Source organism: Lepisosteus platostomus, assembly GCF_059453375.1.
Source record: "Lepisosteus platostomus isolate fLepPlt1 chromosome 5 unlocalized genomic scaffold, fLepPlt1.hap1 SUPER_5_unloc_3, whole genome shotgun sequence".
Classification (NCBI taxonomy): Eukaryota; Metazoa; Chordata; class Actinopteri; order Semionotiformes; family Lepisosteidae; genus Lepisosteus; species Lepisosteus platostomus.
Window position 1 is genome coordinate 238917 of NW_028291473.1, and position 24057 is coordinate 262973.

At 45.9% G+C, this 24057-nt stretch overlaps 1 protein-coding gene and 2 non-coding genes across 3 annotated transcripts; 1 reads left to right on the plus strand and 2 right to left on the minus strand.

Moving 5' to 3' along the window:
• Positions 1-1401: 1401 nt before the first annotated feature.
• On the minus strand, positions 1402-1483 carry trnal-uag (transfer RNA leucine (anticodon UAG)). Its single transcript has one exon. It is a non-coding gene; the product is annotated as a tRNA-Leu (tRNA).
• A 4589-nt stretch (positions 1484-6072) lies between these two features.
• LOC148638164 (histone H4-like) lies at positions 6073-6399 on the plus strand. Its single transcript, XM_088623393.1, has one exon. The coding sequence runs from the start codon at positions 6094-6096 to the stop codon at positions 6397-6399; it is 306 nt and encodes a 101-aa protein (XP_088479519.1). The 5' UTR covers positions 6073-6093.
• A 306-nt stretch (positions 6400-6705) lies between these two features.
• LOC148638165 (U7 small nuclear RNA) lies at positions 6706-6761 on the minus strand. The gene has a single exon (XR_015931114.1). It is a non-coding gene; the product is annotated as a U7 small nuclear RNA (small nuclear RNA).
• Positions 6762-24057: the final 17296 nt, after the last annotated feature.

A 24057-nucleotide genomic window follows, 5' to 3' on the forward strand; every position in this document is an offset into this window, starting at 1 on the left:
ATATGTGCTTTTGAATTGCCTTGTCAATACACACAGGCTTTAGAGATGGACAAATAATTGAGTGAATCAAATTAGTTTTTGTTGGTCGTCTGTGTCTTCATAACTTTGTAGGTGAGAGAGAGGATTGCGAAAATGTGCAGGTGCTTCTCAGAAGTGCGTTGGTGGTATAGGTTCCTTCAAATAACTGAGCCAGTGCATCCCAAATCTTTTCAAGATGATCTGTGATCTGGTAACACATCTCCTGAAACTAACATTCGAGGTAGGAAGTGTGCTCTTAAACACCAAAACACTCAAAAAGGAAGAAGCAGATCTCTGTACACAAGACGGTAGTGCGATATTAGAATTTCAGAGTTCTTGACGGATTCAGGCTCCTTCTCAGAGGTCCTTGCTCGCCAAATAACTTTGCATCTGAGGAAGAGCACCACGGAAAAAACCCAACTCAACAAGAGAGCGCGTTGGTTGCTCTTGCTCTTAATGCAAGGAGCTGTTTTTTTTTTCCTCGCAATAATAATTATTAACCAGAAACAGCAGCACAGGTAGGTCGCATTTGTGATTATGTCATTTCTCTGCTTCAGCAAGGTCAATAAAAGACTCTGAAAGTAGTAAAGCAAAACTGAACTCAAAATCATATTAGGAATTCTGAGCGATATCTCCATACAGGTAATCCAATAAGAACGTTGAAATATTTGAATATTATCTCTCTGTAGATTGCGTTGCTTTTTACCCAGAGTAAAACTATTGGATTGAAGGAATGCTAACCGCTGGGTTAAAATGTATAGTTGTTATTTGGAGAAATCTGTAAACTCGTGATCGACAGTGCTGATTATTTTCCGGAGACGGAGCACTGATGACCTATCCGAGCTAATTGATAAAGCTCACCCAGTGGATACTCTAGCAGAACGTCAAAGAACATTCACCTTTGTATCCAAAGAAACCACAGAAACAACATCAGGAAGCACAATCAATTCCCCTTTTAAATCTTTCCTGTAAGGTATGCTATGTGAATTCATGAAGTTAATCCTCTGATCTCTTTTGATCACGAACAAAGTACTTCTGATGGAGCGCTATGTTCAAAGATTTAATAAGCTTTACCCCTGCCAACGATTCGGAGTGAAGAATTAAAAGTTTCACAGACAAAAGCAGCTCACCACCACAGCCAATATTGAATGTACTGTACTTGCCGGTACACTATCATGTGCACTGCCTCAAAAGTGATCTTGGCAGATGTTGTTCCCTACATAAAGCTGAACGTGCCAAAGAGAATTTCTGTTGAGAAAACAAAATATTTTTTCTGCCTTGATGTTAAGCCTGTCTTTTAGAAAGTTTATCTCTTAACACCTCCTGCAGCCTAACAAAAAGCACTTTTACTGATCGTATTGCAGGTCTTAAAACATTAACATTTGGCAGCAGTGGGATTCAAACCCACGCCCCCAGAGAGACTGGAGCCTAAATCCAGCGCCTTAGACCGCTCGGCCACGCTACCTTCCTCCAGCCCCATCTTCCTCACATTGCTGGCTTGGACTGGGGGGGCTTCAGCTCTTGTCGTCGGATCTAATGATATCATGACATGTGGAAGTGGCTGCACCTTCATCTTCCGAGATGCTTTCAATAGCACAAATGCTACTTTCACCTGCACAAACATAGCAATAACGAAGGAGGTGAGTTTCATCCTTTGTGCTGTTTGTAGGGGCGCAACTCTACGTCGATCTACTGACTTGAAGAGCAAAAATCAAAATCCTCGCCTACTACTATTGCTTTTTTCATAGTTTCTTCAAATCCTTCATTTGAACGTCGATTTTGAAGGATATTGATGATAATACCACATAAATTGTGGTTTTCTTGTGATCGCCAATTTTATTCAAATATCAGCCTTTTTTACAGTTCCTTGCGTGTTTCACAAGGTATAATAGCCCCCCTCGCATCCTCAGCTAACATATTTTAAAATTACAATAGCTTATACAGCATGCATGTTTACATTTATATTAAAATTAAAGTAAATATACAAGAATACATACAGTACTAACCCAATAATTCTTGTCAGGTTCTCCAACAAATCTGCGTTGTTATTTTAACATGTTTCAGCTGAGGGTGCAAAAGGAGTATAAATGAATTTTCCTGCCAGCCATTCAAAGACCAAATTCCATGAGTGAACATTATTTTCTCAGAAGTTGCCGGCATTGGACTTTGCCGGTGGTATTGAATTATGTCCAAACTGTTGTAGTAGTTCCTTCTTGAAATTCGACACGTGCAAAGCACTCGTAATATCATAGGTGTTAAAGTTCGCTGAGTCTATTCGAGTCATGGTGTGTATCCCTGCCTATCATTGGGAGACAGGTAGCTTTTTTACACTCAGATTCCAATCTTCAATGCTTTGTGTGAGAGCTTACATAACTTTCATTTTCTCACATTTTCTGACGACTGTTCCAAAGGGGCACCCTGTCAATTCCGAATACTTTTCAAAAATCTGCCTGCATGTTTGATTATTGTCATTTCATTTAAAAAAAGTTAAATATTGATCATAACTAAAGAAAATAATGATCATGAACAAAAAAGGGATAAAGATGCGAGTCGATCTTGAATCACAGCTGGGTGACACGGGCTTCTGTTCTGATATGGTTGTATGAGAAACAGGAGGAATCGCCAATCTCCTATAGAACATGAGTTGAACCAGGAGTGAGACATTTCGTATACTCGTGCATATGTCAACGCCTGACCTACATCGTAAAACTAACATTAAGTTGTCAGAGACATTCATTTATATACAAACAAGAGACAGACCAAGTAATAATTCTACATTAGTTCAGGTGGGTAAACCTGAACTAACTAACTAATAAACCTATTAATAATTCTACATTAACGTGTCCTACACTGATCAGACTAATTGACATGGTCTGATTCAGAGCCTATGCAGTTCGTGCTAAGTACAACAACGACAGTTCTGAACCCTCATCACCGAACTGAGCACAAGTTCAGCTGTTCTCCAGTTTTGTTACGCATGGTTTTTCATTGCAATTGAGTTCAGAGCTGGAGCTGATCTCCAGACAGTACAGTGTTTTGGGTAAATTGTCGACGCAGGAGGCTGCAGACAACTTACCCAAAGTGTTTTCTATAGCTTTCAGGTGCAGTTCATTTATATAAAAGAATGTAAGTGGTATAAACTCAACAAGCCAGATGGCAGTCGAACCTATAATTTTCTGACACGAGGCCTAACGCGTTATTCATTACGCCACTGACCCTGCTATTATAGTGTTAAAAAAACGCGTTTTCTACGTCTGTTTAAAAATCACTAAAAAAGACAAAGGGCTTGTGTGTTGCGCTAAAATTCCGCTTCATTTCGAATGCAAATAAAAACTGTTTTGTTCCGTGAAATCATACATTTGTCACATCCTTCATACTATACTTCTCTCTTGTATTAGTAAAGCATTTTGATTTAAACTGAACAATATATTGTAATGCAACAAGGGCTCAGGCGGGCGCCGTCGCCGCATTAGGTCGGCCCCCCACCGTCGGGGGCTCGAACCCGGGACTCCCCTGTCTCTCTGCAGCAACCCAGCCCGGTGAGCTAAAGAGAGATCTCCCCACAACCCACGGGCTGTGGTCCTGCTATCACAGGGAAGGGCAGTGACGTCACCGGCTCTTACACAGTGCCTGTCGGCCGTAAGCGTTACACTATGAAAGGTTTCATCTATACACTTACACATAATAAGTATACGAATAAATACTCGGAAGAAGCCGCAGCTCAGGTATTAGAGAGATTTAAAATCGGATCGGAGGATTTAGAGTCCAGACTGCAAACCAACAGCTGACACAGGTCTTTTATAGAACCGTTTTGAATTCCTCTACTTTGTCCACGTGACGTCATTGTCCTGCTCGCAGCCGAGCCCGACACACGTCTGGTTTCTGTCGCTGGGCGCACACACTGCGGTCCATGCGGGTCCTGATACCCCAGTACAATGACGGGGACGCTAAACTGTAAACAGGTGCCGTCCTTCGGCTGAGACGTAAAACCAAGGTCCTGACTCTCTGTGATCATTCAGGAGAATGGTGGTGGTGGCGGGGAGTCCCCATTACCTGTAAAGCGCATTGAGTGGAGTATCCAGAACAGCGCTATATAAGTGTAAGCAATAATGATTATTATTATTATGTAAAATGCAATAAAAAATAAAACAAAATATCAAACTTTGATTCAAAATAGATTAATATAAAACTGATAAAGCTAATGCTTTTTTCAGGGCTATATCTACTTTTTTTTTAAAAAAGCGAAGTCTGTCGCGACTGAAAGTTAGAGAAGGTATACCAGCGGGTGCCTTTATATCGCCAGCTTCAGTCTCGCCTGTAGCTGCGAGAAGGTTAAAAGCGCCCAAGTGATTTGTCTTTCGTCAAAGTAACTGCCGGAGCAGTAAGATGCAGAGCACAATCCAGCAGCTGTAGACGATGTTCGGGGAAGAGCTAATTCTGTTTTCAGCACAGGGAGTGAGAATGAGCTCAGTCCGGCTCCCAGCAGAATCCATCCTGGTTTGGTTACAGTGAGTCTGAGGCTCTTTGGATCGTAACGTAAAAAAAACAATTGCTCACATCGTGTGACTTCCACGACAGGAAGGAAAGATATCACTTAAAAAAATCAGAACTGAAGATTTGGATCCGGGGCCTCATACTTATAAAATTATTAAAATAATAATTATCAAAATATCAGATTGTGTTTCTGCAAAATTTCGTGCACAGTACGCCATTTTTATCTAAAACAGTCACAACGAGGGCTTTACACGCAGTCTGGGGTATTTTCCCCTTTTATATTTTTGCCACTTTATATCGAACCTGTTATACTCCCAGAAGTGCACAGTAGCTTGTACTTTTCACCTCTGGTATAAACAGATGTGTGCCGTGTTTGCCTTTGTAAGCGTTTGTTTAAAAAATAAGTTCACAATACGATAAAAACACAGAAAGCACAAACTTTATAATACAACGATACAAAATCAATACCAAATCATTATGCCAATTAAGTAACTATCCTTTGAAAACAGAGAACACCTTTATATCTACAAAAAACTTGACATTTGTATGTATTTTTGAATTACAAAACAGACAGTGTAGTCCCTTAATTCAAAGATCAGATCTTGGCAAAAAAAAGACAATCAGACGTGGGCTGAATTCGGAACAGGAGCCTTTGCTTAGTCGATTATTGAGCTTTTGATCAATGTCTGAATAAAACAGAGTCGCTTTTTTAACTCTTTGATTAAATTACATGAAAAGCACCTTCCTTCGAGCCGGAATCAAACCAGCGACCTAAGGATTCCCTGTTGATTCCACTACAGTCCTCCACTCTACCAACTGAGCTATTGAAGAGATGCTGTGGCATTGCTCTCTGGCACATACTGCCCAATGAAGTAAAATGTGAAATGGGTGATTTAAATCCCACTTCGACATCAAGTTTCCAACTCGTTTCCTTAGTCTCATTTACCTTGAATTTAAGCCACGAACCAGGATTTTACTGTATAAACTTCCAGGGATATTACAAAATGTTTGATGAGGCATCAATCATTCCAGGCGGAAATTGATTCCTTTTTTTTCTCGAGGGATCATATTAAACATTTCATTAGTATCGAGAGGAGGATCACCAGTAGACACAAAACAAACAGTTTCTTTCTGTCTTTATTAGAAAGTAGCGTTTGTGCTACATTAATAATATTTTCGTGGAAATAAAGAAGTTGTAAATTTTAAAAATTTATATTTGAATCGAAATGTGGTTTTGAGTTAAATATTAGTGTGTTCATGTAATTAGTTTGTGTTTGTCATTACTATATATATTGCCATGTTACTAGAATTTGTAACTGAAGTTTACTAGTTGTGTTTTTTATGATGATTAGACATTTGAATACAATATTGTATATAATGTATAATTTGAACTACATATTGTTCAGGTGCGAATAATTGTATATTTTAAGAATACATTTCTAAAACAAATCATTGGCTTTATTTACTAGTTTCTACACCTATAAAAATCTTTCTTTGATGTATAATAGACATCAAAGAAAGATGTCTATTATACATCAAAGATGAGCAGTGTGTGTCGTGTTCACAGCTGATAACTAGAAGATGTCTGGAAGAGGCAAAGGCGGAAAGGGACTCGGGAAAGGAGGTGCTAAGCGTCACCGTAAGGTTCTCCGCGACAACATCCAGGGAATCACCAAGCCCGCAATCCGCCGCCTGGCTCGCCGTGGGGGAGTGAAGCGGATCTCCAGGCTGAACTACGAGGAGACCCGCGGGGTGCTGAAGGTGTTCCTGGAGAACGTCACCTACACCGAGCACGCCAAGCACGCCAAGAGGAATACCGTCACTGCCATGGACGTGGTGTACGCGCTGAAGCGCCAGGGCCGCACCCTGTACGGCTTCGGAGGCTAAACAGGAGCGGAGCTTCACTACCGGACCCCGACGTATAAACCCAAGTGACCCAGTGACATTTGTCACTGCTGAGGTTGCTTTATGGGTCTATTTTCTATACTGTGCTGATCAATTGGAAATCAAATGGCAAAAAAGACCCGTTCCCGCACCTAAGGTCAAATATTAGGAATCAAAACTGCTTGAGTGTATGGAAGCACACAGCTTTATCAAGATTTCCAAGTGCAAGATCTTTTTATTCATAAAAGACCCTATTTATGTTGTATGAGAAATATTAATATTAATACAGAATCCTTTTTCACCAAATAAATGGGGTTCCTGACTTCAGAAAGCCTTCTAGACAAATACTAAAAGAGCAAAAATTCAATTTGGTAAATGAAATGAAAACACATACCCTACCAAACCTTGAGTACAGGCCATTCAGGATGATAATACAAAACCATTTATAATTCAACAAATAAAACCTGTCAACTGGTAATCACCACTTATCATAAAAAAATAAGTAGCAATACACAGTAGGGGACTCTTGGGTGCAAGTTAAATCTATGCAAGAAGGGGTTTAGTGTTATATTTCCAAATCAGATATGCAAATGAGAGATCTGGCCCAGCCAATCTCAAAGCTCCCTTGGTCTGGAATGGAGCTGCTCCCCTCTTCTAGTTATTCACACTGGAGTTAGGTTACATATTAGCACATTTCATCTAACAGTTGCTCCAGAAACAAAAACGTAAACAAATGATCTGGAATGTGACCACACCTATGAGAATGTAGTTCAACAGATAACTTGTAAACCTTGTCATAAGATGTTTTTTGTTCTACAAAATATACTTTATTCTGCAAAAAAAACATCTCAAAAGGAACATCTCACACATATTAACACTCCATGTAATAAAAAACAACGGCGGAACGGAGATTGATTGTCCGTTATCAATCTTTGCGAGTGGGGGCGGATTTGCGCAATTAAGAGAGTCCCTCCAAATCTACCACTTGCTATTGTCCTTTAATCTCTGTATAGGGCCCAAAGTCCATTCCAGCGCTCCCTCGCCGTGGGGAAACCCCATTTGGCGACGTGGTGCTTCGTCCTCCTCCTGAGGTCCGCCAGGATCTTCTCCTCCAGCTCCCTCGCCCCCCACTTTATGTTGTGCCGGATGAGAGTGTTCCTCGCCTTCCACAGTCCTTGTTTTGTGAGGGACAGTAGCAGCCCCCACAGGTCCTGTGTCCCCTTGTCCAGTCTGGTGGGTGCCAGCCCCCAGCAGAATGTACTGGTAACTGAGCACTGCATCCTTTCCCAGGAGTTGCATAATGTTGTCCATTCTGCCCCACACCACCTTGGCGAAGAGGCAGCTCCAGAACACGTGCTCCTGAGTCTCCTCGACAAAACACGTGTCCCGGGGGCAATGCGGATTCCTGGTTAGCGAGTGTCTGTAGAGGACCTCTCTGGTAGCCAGTCTCTTGTGCACAGTCATCCAGTTGAGGTCCTTCAGTTGGTTGTCAAGTTCTTTGGGCTGTGTCCTTTCCCAGACTTGTCTGGGAACCTGCACCCTTTCGTCAGCCACCAAATGCCCCCTCACCTCTTTGTACAGGGCTCTGTGGTTGGTGCAGAGCTCTGGCTGTCTCGTGGCCTCGTACCTCCTGCTCCACTTGACAGCGTGGGTGTAGAACTTCGGTCGCCTCTCTGCCTTGGGCCCAGTGTTTGACCACTGGACCAAGTGCCTCATCGGGACGGAGAGCCACAGCCTGACAAAGTAGTGGTACTTGTGGCCAATGGGCTCCAGCAGCGCCCGACAGAGGTTGCAGTAGAAGATGCAGTCGAGTTTCAGGGGGAAATGTGGGACATCTCGAACCCCTTCCTCGACCGGCTGACACATCCGGTTTTCGAGTGATGTACTCGTACTTGCCGCCCCAGACGAGGCCGAAGATAATCCCTTGCAGCGCTCGTCTGAGTCTGGCCGGCAGCGGGTACACCACCGCCAGGTAAACCAAAGCCGGCAGGATGTCTGCTTTCAACACCATCACTTTCCCTGTGTAGGACAGCGACCGCGTTTTCCACAGACCCAGCTTCGCATTCACCTTGGCGATCCTCTTGGTCCAGTTGTTGGTCTCGTTGTCCTGGCTCTGGAAGGAAACCCCCAGTATTTTGAGGGGCTCCGTGCAGAGCTTGAGACCCTCCGGCGCTGTCGTCCTGTGCTTCCAGGGCCCGAAGAACTTCAGTTTTCTCTTTCGGCGGTTGAGTTTCGACCCCGAGGCTCTGGAGTATTGCTCCATGACCTGCAGGGCCCTCCTCAACCCCCTGTCCGACCTCAGGAACAGCGTTGTGTCGTCGGCGTACTGGGAGATCTTCAGGGTTTCCCCCGCGCCTCCCGGTATCTCCAGGCCGTCGATGACAGGGTCCCGTCTCACCGTCTCTGCTAAGGGCTCTTGGAGAGGAGATGATGCCCTCCCTCATGGTGTCTCCGAGTTTCCCCCGGCGGAAGATCCACTTCCACCAGATCTGCCGCCAGGGTGTCCCAGAAGCAGGTGTAGAATTCCTTGGGGAGTCCGTCCGGCCCTGGCACCTTGCCATTCTCCATGGACAAGAGCGCCGCCTTCAGCTCCTCGGCCGCGATCGGACCCTCCAAGTCCTCCCTCACCTCCTCCGGTACTCGTGCCTTCAGCTCTTCCAGAAAAGCATCGCCTGCCTCCACCTCCGTCTGCTTTTCTGAAAAGAGCTCTGTGTAGAAAGCGGTGGCCGCTTCTACCTTGTCGCTCTCGTCCAGCACTTCCTCTCCATCTCCCCGTCTCAGGCCGTGGATCACCCTCTTTTTCTGAGCTCCTCGGACCTGATTGAGTTTGCGGAGCCTCTCCTTCAGGTCCCGTGCCCGGGCTGAATTGAAGGCTCCTCCCCCGTTAGCCGAGCTGTACTCCTCCTCTAGTTGTCTCTGGAGTCGTGCAGCTTCCTTCCTCTCCCTGGCCGCCTTCCATCTACAGTACGTCTGCGCCAGGGTTCGGGTCCTGTCTTTCACCGACTCCCACCATTCCACCATGGAGCTGTAGCCGTCTCTCAGATCGACCCAGCTCGCGTAGTCTTTACGGAACAGTGCCTTGAAGTCGTCTTCCTCCAGTATCTCCCGGTTCAGCTTCCAGTACCCACGACCGAATGCCGGCAGGTTGGTGTTAGCCACCACCGTCAAGCGCTCGTGGCTGGAATACCACTCCGGGGACACCGTCGCCGACTCCAGGGAGCAGGTCGTGTGCAGAAAGATGTAGTCCAGGCGGCTGCACACTCCCCGGGAGTTTTTCCATGTCGTTCCGGCGTCGTTAGGGCGGCACCGTCTGAAACCGTCTACCAGGGAGAACTGCTTGAGTAGCGACTCCAGCTCTGCCGAGCTAGCGTCGCTCCCCTTCTCCCGGTCGACGTTGAAGTCCCCGCCAAGCACCACCTGTCTGTTGGTGGTGCAGCAGCTGGCCAGGTCAGCAAACACTTCCTTCCGGATAGAGGGTTCCGTCGGAGCATAGACGTTAATTGCTCTCAACTTCTGCCCCCTCCAGTCGATGTCTGCGACCAGGATCCGGCCCTGCACCACCGAGAAGGAGGAAACCAGCGTCATCTCTGGGTTTCTGAGGAGGATTCTCACTCCGGAAGAGTGGACCCCTCCTACGCTCCAGCATGATTCTCCCTTCGTCCATTCCCTGGTGAATGTCAGCTTGTCGCTTTCATCCTTCAGGTAGACCTCCTGTAAGAAACAAACTGAGAAAGACTTTGAGACCAGATCATGAAAGACTCCCCATCTTTTCACCGGGTCTCTTAGCCCTCTCACGTTAGTTGTTAGAAAGGTAAGTTTCACAATCATGATTAAACAAGTGAAAGTTGAACCTCCTCTCTTTGTGCTTACAGTGGGAGTCTACATCTGGGCACTGTTTATCCTAGATGTAACTCCTCTCGTTCGGGTCCTGGGGGGAATATGCTGGGCTCCCTCCAGGTCTCGCTGGGGACTGAAAGGTAAACATGCTGGACAGGTCCAGCCCTACCATCAGTCCCAGCTCCAGGGCGGCTTCAAAGTAATCTTGTCTTCCTCGAGGATACTCTCCGCCACCGCTTCGGGAAGGCTTTTTTCTTCCCTTTCTCCAGGAGTTTCGGGGACCTCCAGTTGCTCCTGGGCCTTGGGGGAGGGGGGCTCCACTTCCTGGGCTGCCTCTTCCTGTTGTTCCTGGGCCTCAGGGGAGGGGGTTCCGACTTCCTGGGCTGCCTCTTCCTGTTGTCCCTGGGCCTCGGGGGAGGGGGTAACCTCTTCCTGGGCTGCCTCCTCCTGTTGTCCGTGGGACTCGGGGAAGGGGGGTTCCGTTTCCTGGGCTGTCACTTCCTGTCATCTTTGGGCCTCGGGGGGGGGGGTTCCATTTCCTGGGCTGCCTCCTCCGGTTGTTCATGGGCCTCGGGGGAAGAAAGTTCCGTTTCCTCTAGGACGAGGAAACGGTTCTCCCTTACCACTGTAGGAAAACCGGCTCAGGGACGCCAAATATGTAAGAAAACCGGCTCAGGGACGCCAAATATGTAATCATAGTGGCTCTCTGAAGGCACGAGATTCATGAATCTTACTGAATCTCGTGTTGCCTGTTTTTACCTGGAGAAACTTCAGCTCATTGATTGGCTGAAAGTTCCATGGGCACCAGAGTCCCACGTGGGTTACTCGGCCCTACCAGTCCCTGATTGGTTGATCAAGGTGAGATATGAGTCACTTACTCCTGACACTTAGGAATGCAGTCCAGATGTCCAACTGGCACTCCCTAGACAGATAGGCGCCAATGGGTGACCATTGATCATGATAGCCAGGCTCAGCTAAGTGCATCCCCCTTTGGGAGCTGTCCTTATCAAAAGAAAACATCTTAAATCAGCCTGCATGAATAGTTTCTCTGTGGCTGCACCACAGAGATGAACAGAGAAATGGGGCCTCATTTGGGAAGCTCAGAAACACTTAATTCTGCCTTATTATTAAGCCTCGCCGCTACACCACTCTTTTCTTTTGTCCTTCCGAAGGTGGATCCTCTTTCCCTTCTTGCTGGGAGTTATCCAGGGCCCTTCCTCCGGTCAGCCATTTTGTCCGTCGTCCTGGCTGCCATCTTGAGGCACTGGTGCGGCTGGGGTGTGGCCTCGGCAGTTTCGGTTCTCTGCGGGGGAGGTGCGGGTTCTTTGTTCTCACCTCTCCCTTTGTCTTGAGACCGGTTTCTGCTGGTCGGCTTCCACCACCTGCGCAAACGAAGGTTTGCTTACCTTGCATTAGTGAAGGAGGTGTCCCTCGGCGCCGCATCCATCGCACTTTTTGGCTGCCCGGCAGGTTTTTGCCAGGTGCCCCTCTTTGTTACAGTTGTGACATCTGACGATGTCACACGTGTTCTCCTTGTGGCCGGACTGTCTGCACTTCTTGCAGAAATCCGGCATCCTGGGGTAGTAAAGGTACCCCCTGTCGGCTCCGATGTTGAAGCGGGCCGGGGGGTGCTGGAAACCGTCGACGCCCTCTAGGTCCTCTTTCAGGAGGACTCGGTACTGGCGTTTGCCGTACCAGACGCCACAACTGTCCCTGATCTCCGTCGGTTTGCCCACCACAGTTACATACCTCCCTAGGTACGCTGTTACCAGTGCCATTGGTACGTAGGGGTTGTACGTGAGGATTGTGATGGTCCTCTGGTTTGTCTTCCTCATAGGCTCCGGCCTGAAATCAGAGAAACGGGGGTGCTTACCTTTTTCTCTGATCATTTTCGTTGCCTTTTCATATGAGGCGTCCGTGGCTATGTAGGCCTCCATGTATCTCTCTGCCTTGTTGTCTTGCAGGCAGTAGAGATCTCCGGCCACCAACTGCAGGATCCCTCTCAGGAAGGTAATGAAAAAGGATTTCGCAGTTGGCATCGTCTCTGTTTTCTTGGTCCAGTGGAACCGGATCAGTGTCTTCTTGTCTGCCATCTGGAAAGGAGAAAAAAGAAAAAAGGAGAGAAAGAGAGAGAGCAAGGTCCTGTGGAGAGGAGGGTTTAGCTGCTAAAGGAGCAGCGAGTGAGCCCTGGACTTTGTCCTTGTGGGCAAAGCCCAGCTAGGTGCAGGCGCAGGAGGAGAGAGAGAGAGGGAGCGGATAGCGCTTCTGAGTCTCGAGGAAGAAAGCAAGCACCGCGGGCAGGCCACGAGTACCTACTCCCAGCCAAGAGGCCAAGGAGGTGGAGCAAGAGAAAGGGGGAGGGGAGAGGAGAGAGCAGAGAGAGAGAACGTTGCTGCCGGATCCCACCCAGCTCAGCTGCTGCTTGGCCTTAACCCCCTAGGCTCAACCTAGGGCGATACCAGCTCAAGCACTCTTCAGGATCTTCGATCGCCTTCTAGAACTTTGGAAAGACAAGAACTGCGGGCATGCCACTTGAACTTGATCTTAGCCAAAAGGCCGATAAAATTGGATTCCAGCTCACTGGCCCTGCAAAACTTAGTTCAAGACTTTAAACTCTCAGACACATATAGATGTATATATCCCACAACAGCAGGATATACATGGTCAGGGAGGAATAGCAGCTCCAGAATTGACTATTGCTTTGTCTCAGAGAGAGTGAAAGTTGTTGGGGTCACTCTTCAGCCTGTCTTCTTCTCAGATCATCAGGCTTTAGGGTGTAGAGTGGAACTCCAGGGCAGGACTGTCTTTGGCCCAGGCCTCTGGAAACTCAACACAAAGCTGCTAGAGAACGAGGGGGTAGTATCCCGCTACAAGGAGAAACTATCACAGTGGCTGTCCTTGCAGTGTCTGTACGGGTCAGTAAGAGAGTGGTGGGAGGAGGTGAAGGTGAGGACAAAGGCCTTTTTCATGGCTGAGGGAAGGAAGGCTGCTGCCAGACGGAGAGGAGTGCTAGCCAGGAAACAGAGGCAGCTGCAGCGTCTCTACACGATGCTGCACAGTGGCTTCGATGTGCTTGAGGATATCACCCTTTTAAAAAAGGACATCCGGAGCATAGCCGAAGAAAGCGGTCGAGGAGTGCTGTTAAGAAGCAGAGTGCAGTTCTTGGAAGAAAATGAGAAGTGTCCTCGCTTCTTTTTCAGGAAAGTGGTAGGCTCCAAGTCTGTCATGGAAAGTGTAGTTGATGAGGAGGGAAGAGAGAGTACAGAGCCGAGTGCTATCCTCTCCTGCATCGAGGCCTTCTTGTCACGGACGTCCAAAGGGACTAACTGTGGGGAGCAGGAGTGCGGAAAAAGACCCATATGCGTAGCGGCGAGACGGGAAAAAGGCCCGGGCTCATTAGTGCAAAGAGTTCAGGAATGCCGTATAGAAACCTGTGCCCTCAGGGAGCGGACGTGGGGCGCCCTGGTGCTAGGCGGGTCTCAGGACATCCGAACGTCAGTGCTGAGCGAGGACAGAGTGCAAGACCCGGAAATATATAGCCCAAGGGAAAGAGAGGGACAGGAAGGACAGCAGACCAGGAACTAGGGACAGGACAGAGAAGGACCGCCCTCTGGCTGCAGAGGGCGTGACACTTCTACTCAAGACTGTACAGCTCTACAGAGGTAAAGGATGAAGAAATTCATTTTTTTACCTCAAAGCTAGAAAACGTTTTGAGTGAAGAAGATAGGGAAGTACTTGAGGGGGATTTGACAGTAGAAGAGCTGAGAGGCTATGGAGAGCTTACAGAAGGGGAAAACTCTGGGTGCTGACAGGCTCCCTAAAGGGGCGTCTGCTTTTACTACTTGCACAAATGAAGGCAAAAAAAAGCCAATCCATGTGAACGAACGGCGCTTTACAGAGGAGTACTGCCTGACTGGATCGTTGATGAACGACAGAGGTCACTCCGACCTCTTCTCGGTTTTCTTCAATGACTTACTAAGGATCTTCTTCACATTCGCCCATGCAGGGGAAGCCAGTTACACCAAAGCAAACGCAGGAAAGTGCAATTCAAGCAGAGACCAGGAGAGACTTTTTTACACCGAGAGTGGGCGGAGAATGGAACAATGCGCCCAGCCCTGTTGCTGGAGCCGATTCTTGATGAGATCTTGGGCTCACTAAGAAGCCCCCGCTGGATGCTAATCTTTCTGTTGTTCTTGCAGGTCCTGCACTGCATTTGAGCCAACAGAGCTCGTCCTGGTCTGTCGGCACAGCCCAATTGCGAATGATCTGCTCCGTGTACAGAAGGAACGTGCGTTTGGTAAAAGAGTGCATGAAGGCACCGGAAATACATTGGCAACAAATGACCGGTCGCTCAAGACCTCTGTGAAGTACAGGAGTGTGCAAAACGATGCTGTTTCCGCCCAGTCTCGAACCGGGGACTTTTCAGGTGTTAGGCTGACGTGACAGCCTCTACACTACGGAAACCAGCAGGGACTGCTGCTGGTGTCTCGCTTGCATTTCAGGCTGAGAAAGGGAAGCGTCACTTTAGGAAGGGGGTGCTGCAGAGAGGAACAGAGGGCTCCATGAAACAAAACGCTGAAACCCGGGATCGAACCAGGGACCTTTAAATCTTCAGTCTAACACTCTCCACACCCACCTGCTCCAGCCTTCCTGTGTTGCGGCATGAGCGCACCAAGAGGAGCGGGAGAGTGTTGCAGGAACGTCACTCAGAAGGTAAGCCACCCAGGTGCGCCCTCTGAGCTCTGTCCAGCGCATCTTCCTCGCATGGACTCCTGCCTGCGACGGGCAGGAAACAATTAGCAAGAACAGAACAACGCCCCATGGGTGTCTCATGACCACAACTTAAGTTGTGAAAGGTGCAGGTGTGAGGGGTTGCCGGGCTACTTTGGAGCAGAGCTTGGGCGGAGGGGGGGCGGGAAAGCAGACAAAGAGGTGACACCTCAAGGTCTGCACGATCACAGCTCTCCGCCGACCAAGGCTTCCGCTCGATAAGCTACTGGACACACCCGCCCCTCCTCACACAGACCGTGGAAAAGCCCCCGAGTGGGAGGGCTCTCTCTTCCTTCCAGGAGCCCTTGGACACGACGCACAGACAGGGCGCGGGGAGCTGCCGCCTGCAAACACGGCTCCAGGCAGGACTCCACTCCGCAGGAGCCGCAGAGCAGAGCAGAGGAGATGGGGGCAGCTTAGCTCCTGTGCAGAGACCTGAGCTGTGGTTGCTGCGGACGCTGTCTTTTCAGTTCTCGGGGTAGGACATCAGGAAGCACATTGAAGCGCTGCGACATGCACTGTACAGATCCCGCCACTACTGGGCCCGATTTCCCCGGATCGAAACCGGGCTGAAACAGGCCTGTTTCGTTTGTTGCCACGCACACTGTTTGGGGATTCGCCTAGCGCTGTGATCGAAAAGACCCACTCACCTCTTAGTGTGGCGGGATCTGCACAGTGGATGTCGCAGCGCATCCTGCTTTCACTTCAATGCACATCCTGATGTACCCCGGTCTCCCGCGTGACAGGTGGGGATACTCGCCACTATACTAACGAGGAAGACATCGCTCTCTGCTTAGTGTGCAAAACACTTACTTGCAGCATTGTGGGTGCTGTGGTTTAAATGCTATTGGTTTGTGAACAGAATACCCCTATCCCAGTGCATTGTGCCACATTAAATAAACGCACGAGAAAAGAGATTCAGAACGCAAAGCTGTGTCAGTGTTCTGTGTAAAAAACCGGTTGGAACATCATGGGAGCTGTTTTTAATAAGCTGCTGAGTAAAGAATATTTTAATCTTCCTGCTGTCAGTAGTATTGTGCATATAGTTGACTCTTACCTGAATGAAAACAGGACGTAAAGAAAGGGTTTCAGAATTCAGACAAAGCTTTATTCGCGTGCTTACAGTCTGAGTAATTGGAGACTGCACTATTCTGTTGCCTATAGTCATATACGGGTTTTTCGCATGAAGCCGTATTGAACAGCATTTCTCGCGTTGTGATCTTGTGTATACAGCGGTCCCCCAGGTTCCAGTTAGTGCGTAATTACGCATCGATGAAAAACCGGAGGTTTAAAAAAAGATAATTAGCTCACTGATACTTTGATGTAGAGGCTGTGGAAATATCCACATGTCGTGGTCTTTAAAATGTATTTGGTTTGAAGGCGTTCTGTGCTTCCGTTGCGAAGATATGGACAAAAGAATATTCGTGATTGGTCAAAAAAATGTCATATAAACGAAAAGTAAAGGCTGAGAAAGCATTCACAATGTATTTTATACACAAAGCAAGTATTCTCGCGATTCTAAGAGGTTTCGTGTAAACGCTACAGGCGTGCCAAAATCGTTTTCGAACTTCAAGCTAACTTTACTCCGGTCTGGTACCGTAGGTCACGTAGGTTAAAATCCCAGTCATGTTTTTTTTTCCTATCTTGTGGTACATAACGTACCATTTCAGACTATCACAAAGGGCTTGATTTCGTTGAATGCATGTATTCATTTCCTTTCTGGAAAACTTGTATTTCAAGAAATTCACACAGCTTGCGAGAAATGAAATTCAATTCTTGATTATCAGTGCAGAAGAAATATTACCAGCTTAACCTGAAAGTTGTGATGCGAGACACGGACCCACCATTCCATCTGTGTGGCGCGTTTGGTTGTTCACTGAAAGGTTGGTGGTTCGAGTCCACCCAGAGACGTGTTTCTTATGTGATGTAAACATTGTCTTCGCAAAGGTCGATTGGATTTCTCAGCGAAACCTTAACCATTTTAATATTTGCAGGAAATGCGAGTGCTTAACAGGTGTCAGAATCACCGGGAAATGTCCAATTACTGTATGCCCAACATCGCAACTCCCCAGAAAACCATATTCACCCAAGAAAAAGTCGAGTCGTCATTTATACCCCCGTTGCATCCTCTGCTGAAATATTTTAAAAATACAATGCAGATTTGTTTAAGAACATGCAAGCATTGTTACATTAGCACCGTGCATTTGGACTTTGATATTTTGACATATTTACCTTAATTTTAAACATAAATACTGTACAATCTATTGTAATTTTGTTGTACTATTAAAATATGTTAGCTGAGGATGCAAAGGGGTGAAAGGGAAAGGTCAGAGGGTGTAGTAACACCAAGGTTAGGATTGGTGGAGGTGATAAGGGTGTTGATGGTTTTTCTCTGTAGAGGATTTTGAGTTTTTTTTCCTTCTCTGAAGTGAGAAACTGGAAGAGTTGGGAGTTGAGGGATCTGATGAGGTTAGTTATGTAAGGAAGTTGATGTGGAGCTGTTAGCTGTAAAAACTCCTTAATGTCTTTGATGTTGTCATCAGCGATAAACTGCACTCAGCAAAGATAAAAAGAAAATTATCTTTGCTTACTGCCCTGTCTTTCTCACACCTGAAGAAGGCTCCACAGCCGAAACATTGTGATTCTTTATTTCTCTTTTCAGCAGGAATAGTCCTTTACTTGTTCCTTTGCAGCCTACGCATGCTGACGCAGCTACTCACCCGATATCTAACATTCCTATAATCACAACTATGAATGTCCACTTTGGGTATTTTTTCGATGATTATTTATTATTATTATTTATTCTGTCATTGAAGCATATTTTATGTCATACTGAAGTGTCATAATCACTGAAAAAATATTTTTTTCATTTAGAAAGTAAGAAAATGATAAATCACTAGGAATTGCATTTAGCCTGTTCTGATCTAGATTTTCGAAATACTTTAACATGCCATGTTCACAATGTCACAACTCATAAATGAAACAGTGAATTGTTGTAATTACAAAAGTACATAGTGTCGGGACATTGAGATGTTTTGGTAATGAGGATGGAGGGACATGCAATGTTCACAGGGTCAAATTTATAAAACGCTACAGTAAAATTTCTTGTATTTCGGGATTATGAGAGCCTGTTACATTGTGTCTCACACCTCAGTGTCAGAATTTTGAGACATTTTTATAACCAGGGGTAGGTTCATAGCGATAAGCAGAAAGTGCGATCATCCTTTGCTCATCCTCGGTTAACCATATATTCTCATATGCCATGTTCTGAATGTCCCATTTAAAACTGCTATATTAAAATTGAGACTTTTTATGATCAGAAGGCAAGGTTGTGGTAAATATGCATAAAGTGCAAGTGAACTTATGTTTTGCCTTTGTCTTGTTATTGTGAGTTTTGAAAATTGGTTTTCGATTTTCTGAAATGTGTTTCACACAAAAATGCAATTTGGATAGTCACTACTTATATATTCCCCTTTACTGAGGATATGTACAGTAATCCATCCCGATTAGTACTTTTAAAAATTACTGTAGAGAGCCATCAGAAAGGGAATGAAAACTTGCATTAAACAAAATCAAGCTGCATGTAATCATCCATAGTGATACATTTTGTAAGACAAGACAAGAAGAAAGACACTGCTGGGATTTGAATGCAGAATCTCCTGTTTAATAGGAAAACACTTTAACCAAATCAGCCAAGATGCTGTCAGAGTATTAACATCATGTCTGCATAAGTGATTACAGCTGACTATCGCTGGAGGACAGTTCACTGTGAACAAGTCAGCCTGCATAATGAGGGGAAGAGACCAGCCTCTGTGATGCACTATAGAGTTACACTAACCTTCTATCCAACTGTTCTATGCTGCATTCTACCCTAATGGTAAATATTGATTTCCGTGCGTGTAATATTCATTTTTTTGTCAAATATTATCAAGCACAAATTTTGTTGTTGAAAATAAGCCTTGTGGTTTTCAATGTTGTGATCCTTTTCCCCCACTGTCACCCAAATTGATACACTGTGCTTTGACAATTCTTCAGGCGATATTGTTTAGAGGAGCTTAGTAGAATTAGTTTGCGTATATAAAGTATTTCTTTTCCCTTTAATCCTTTAAAACATATTACATTTTCAAAATAATGTATCTTTCTTCCTACTAATTGTAGCGGCAATGCTTGTTAATAAGACAGAATTAAGTGTTGCTGTGCTTTCCCAAATGAGGCCCCATCTCTCTCTTCATCTCTGTGGTGCAGCCACAGAGAAGCTATTCAGGCAGGCTGATTTAAAGATGTTTTCTTTTGATAAGGGACAGCTCCCAAATGGGGATGCATTTAGCTAAGTCTGGCTATCATGATCAATGGGCATCCATTGGCGCCTATCTGTCTAGGGAGTGCCAGATGGACATCTGGACTGCATTCCTAAGTGTCAGGAGTAAGTGACTCATATCTCACCTTGATCAACCAATCAGGGACTGGTAGGGCCGAGTAACCCACGTGGGTCTCTGATGCCCATGAAACTTTCATCCAATAAACGAGCTGAAGTTCCTCCAGGTAAAAACAGGCAACACAGAGCTCCAAGACTATTCTAAAGGGAATTCAAAGGAGAATTCCAGGGCTGTGAGACAATTCCAGGGCGGGACGGCCCAGGAGCAGAAAGACTCCCAAGGGCAGAACATTCTCGCAGCGCGCCTCCTGACCATCCTGAGACTCAGCCTGGACAACCACGGAACGGCCAGTGTGTCCGAGTGCCAGAACTTTGCTTTGTTCTAAGAGTCGAGAGCGGAGGTTGCCAGAGAGTAACCAAACGATCCACCCGAGGTTAGCACCAGCAGCAGGCCTCGTGAACAGGTCGGAACTGTGGACAGCTGAATCACTATTCAGAACTATCGCTTCATCAGGAACGAACTGGTCTTCTTCCTGACCTGCTGGGACCCACAGTCATCTTTTCTCCTGTGCACAAACTTCGCTAGTTTCATCCAAAACTAACTAGCTGGTCTTCAGAGAGCATCAGCAGCGCAACGTCGTGTGATCCACTGTCCCAGCCTGAGGAACAGACAGTCAGCCCGTCTCTCAATAATAATAATACGGTGTGGGATCTCCTGTCCCAACCTGAGGAACAGACAGGAGTGAGCCAGTCTCTCAATAATAATAATACAGTGTGTGACTTCCTTTCCCAGCCTGAGGAAAAGACAGTGAGCCTGTCTCTCAATAATAATAATACAGTGTGTCATTTCCTGCCCCAGCCAGAGGAACAGACAGTGAACATGTCTCTCAACAATAATATAAATAAACTGTGTGATCTCCTGTCCCAGCCTGTGGAACAGACAGTGAGCCTGTCTCTCAATAATAATAAAACAGTTTTTGATCTCCTGTCCCAGCCTGGGGAACAGACACTAAACCTGTCTCTCAATAATAATAATCCAGTGTGTGATCTCCTGTCTTAGCCTGAGGAACAGACAGTGATCCTGTCTCTCAATAATAATAATCCAGTGTGGAATATCCTGCCCCAGTCTGAGGAACAGACAGTGATCATGTCTCTCAACAATAATATTAATAAACTGTGTGATCTCCTGTCCCTGTCTGAGGAACAGACAGTGAGCCTCTATCTCAATAATAATAATAATACATTGTGTGATCTCCTGTCCCAGCCTGGGGAACAGACAGTGAGCCTGTCTCTCAATAATAATAATACAGTGTGTGATCTTCTGTCCCAGTCTGGGGAATTGAAAGTGAGCCTGTCTCTCAGTAATAATAATATAGTGTGTGATCCACTGTCCCATCTTGAGGAACAGACAGGAGTGAGCCAGTCTCTCAATAATAATAAAGCAGATTATCATCTCCTGTCCCAGCCTAAGGAACAGTCAAGAAAGAGCAAGTCTCTCGATAATAATAATACAGTGTGTGATCTCCTGTCCAAATCTGAGGAACAGACAGTGAGCCTGTCTCTCAATAATAATAATACAGTTTTTGATCTCCTGTCCCAGCATGAGGAACACTGAGCCTGTCTCTCATTACTAATAATACATTGTGTCATTTCCTGCCAAAGCCAGAGGAACAGACAGTGAGCATGTCTCTCAACAATAATATTAATAAACCGTGTGATCTCCTGTCCCAGTCGGAGGAACAGACAGTGAACCTATCTCTCAATAATAAAAATACAGAGTGTGATCTCCTGTCCCAGCATGAGGAACAGACAGTGAGCCTGTCTCTCAATAATAATAATAATAAAGTGTGATCTCCTGTCCCAGCCTGAGGAACAGTGAGCCTGTCTATCAATAATAATAATACAGTGTGTGATCTCCTGTCCCAGCCTGAGGAACAGACAGTGAACCTGTCTCTCAATAATAATAATAATAATACAGTGTGTGACCTCCTGTCCCAGCCTGAGGAAGAGACAGTGAGCCTGTCTCTCAATAAAAATAATACAGTGTGTGATCTCCTGTCCCAGCATGAGGAACAGACAGTGAGCTTGTCTCTCAATAATAATACAGTGTGTGATCTTCTGTCCCAGTCTGGGGAATAGAAAGTGAGCCTGTCTCTCAGTTATAATAATATAGTATGTGATCCACTGTCCCAGCCTGAGGAACAGACAGTCAGCCCGTCTCTCAATAATAATACAGTGTGTGATCTCCTGTCCCAACCTGAGGAACAGACAGGAGTGAGCCAGTCTCTCAATAATAATAAAGCAGATTATGATCTCCTGTCCCAGCCTAAGGAACAGTCAGGAAAGAGCAGGTCTCTCGATAATAATAATACAGTGTGTGATCTCCTGTCCCAGCCTGAGGAACAGACAGTGAACCTGTCTCTCAATAATAATAATACAGTGTATGACTTCCTGTCCTAGCCTGAGGAACAGACAGTGAGCCTGTCTCTCAATAATAATAATACAGTGTGATCTACTGTCCCAGCCTGAGGAACAGTGAGCCTGTCTCTCAATAATATTAATACAATGTGTGATCTCCTGTCCCAGCGTGAGGAACAGACAGTGAGCCTGTCTCTCAATAATAATAATAATAATACAGTGTGTGACTTCCTGTCCTAGCCTGAGGAACAGACAGTGAGCCTGTCTCTCAATAATAATAATACAGTGTGTGACCTCCTCTCCCAGCCAGAGGAACAGTGAGCTTGTCTCTCAATAATAATAATACAGTGTGTGACCTCCTCTCCCAGCCTGGGGAACAGTGAGCCAGACTCTCAATAATAATAATACAGTGTGATCTCCTGTCCCAGCCTGAGGAACAGTGAGCTTGTCTCTCAATAATAATAATGCAGTGTGTGATCTCCTTTCCCAGCATTAGGAACAGACAGTGAACCTCTCTCTCAGTAATAAAAATACATACAGTGAGCCTGTCTCTCAATAATAATAATTCAGTATGTCATCTCCTGTCCCACCCTGAGGAACAGTGAGCCTGTCTCTCAATAATAAAAATACAGTGTGTGATCTCCTGTCCCAGCCTGAGGAACAGACAGTGAGCCTGTCTCTCAATAATAATAATAATAATAATAATAATAATAATAATAATACAGTTGTAGTGTGCTCTCACGAGGCACCAGTTCTGTAGGGTTTGGGCATTTACTGGGACAATTATTAATTGTAGCAGTAAATAATAAAATGATTCTTTTAATGGCCTTAGAATCCAACCATGCGATATAACTCAAACAACGCATACACACAGGTACTAATACACGAGGAAATATTTATTAATAAAATATTTATACATAAAATATTTATACATAAAATATGCATGTAAACCTAACAGATCTTATCGAGAGGGTTATCAGAATACAAAAGGTATATATTCAATCAGTTACGAAGAGTTACATATATCAAGAGGACATACGTTCAGTATATCATTCATTTAGACCGTTTCGTAAATTAACTTGGTTATAACTTCTACATTAGATACTCAAAACAAGTACATAACTCTTAGGAATTAAATTGATATCAACTGGTTGGAATAACAATTGAATTCTCGAGCTGTGATGCAGTGCAGTTGAATGCTCATCCAATCTCTGGGGATGTAGATATCCTGCGGGCTCTCTGGCTCCGTGCCAGGCTGTGCTGTGTGGCTTGCGACGGTGCGCTGCTGATGCTCACTGACCGGCTAGTTAGTGTTGGCTTTAACTAGCAAAGTTTGTGCACAGGAGAAAAGATGAGTGTGGGTCCCAGCAGGTGAGGAAGAATACCGGTTCATTCCTGATGAAGCGCTAGTTCTGAATAGTGATTCAGCTGTCCACAGTTCTGACCTGTTCACGAGGCTTGCTGCTGGTGCTAACCTCGTGTGGATCCTCTGGTTACTCTCTGGTAACCTCCGCTCTAGACTCTTAAAATAGAGGAAAGTTCTGGCACTCTGACACACCGGCCGTTCCGTGGTTGTCCGGGCTGAGTCTCAGGATGGTCAGGAGGTGCGCTGCGAGAATGTCCTGCCCTTGGGAGCCTTTCTGCACCTGGGCTGTCCTGCCCTGGAACTGTCTCGCACCCCTGGAGTTCTCCTTTGAATAGTTCTGTGTTGCCTGTTTTTACCTGGAGGAACTTCAGCTCGTTCATTGGCTGAAAGTTTCGTTGGCATCAGAGACCCACGTGGGTTACTCGGCCCTACCAGTCCCTGATTGGTTGATCAAGGTGAGATATGAGTCACTTACTCCTGACACTTAGGAATGCAGTCCAGATATCCATCTGGCACTCCCTAGACAGATAGGCGCCAATGGATGACCATTGATCATGATAGCCAGTCTTAGCTAAGTGCATCCCCATTTGGGAGCTGTCTCTTATCAATAGAAAACATCTTTAAATCAGCCTGCATGAATAGCTTCACATTGGCTGCACTACATAGATGAACAGAGAGATGGGGCCTCATTTGGGAAAGCACAGCAACACTTAATTCTGTCTTATTAACAAGCATTGCCGCTACAAGTGAAAGACTGAAGTGAAATAGAGTGGGGACGAAGGCAGTGAAGAGAGAGAACGTGGGAAGAAGAGAAAAACGCAAGGGAAAAAAGCAACGTCGTAAAAGAGGTGACAGAGCTGTCCTCTCTATAAGAAAGGTGCCATTGAGCCCTGCT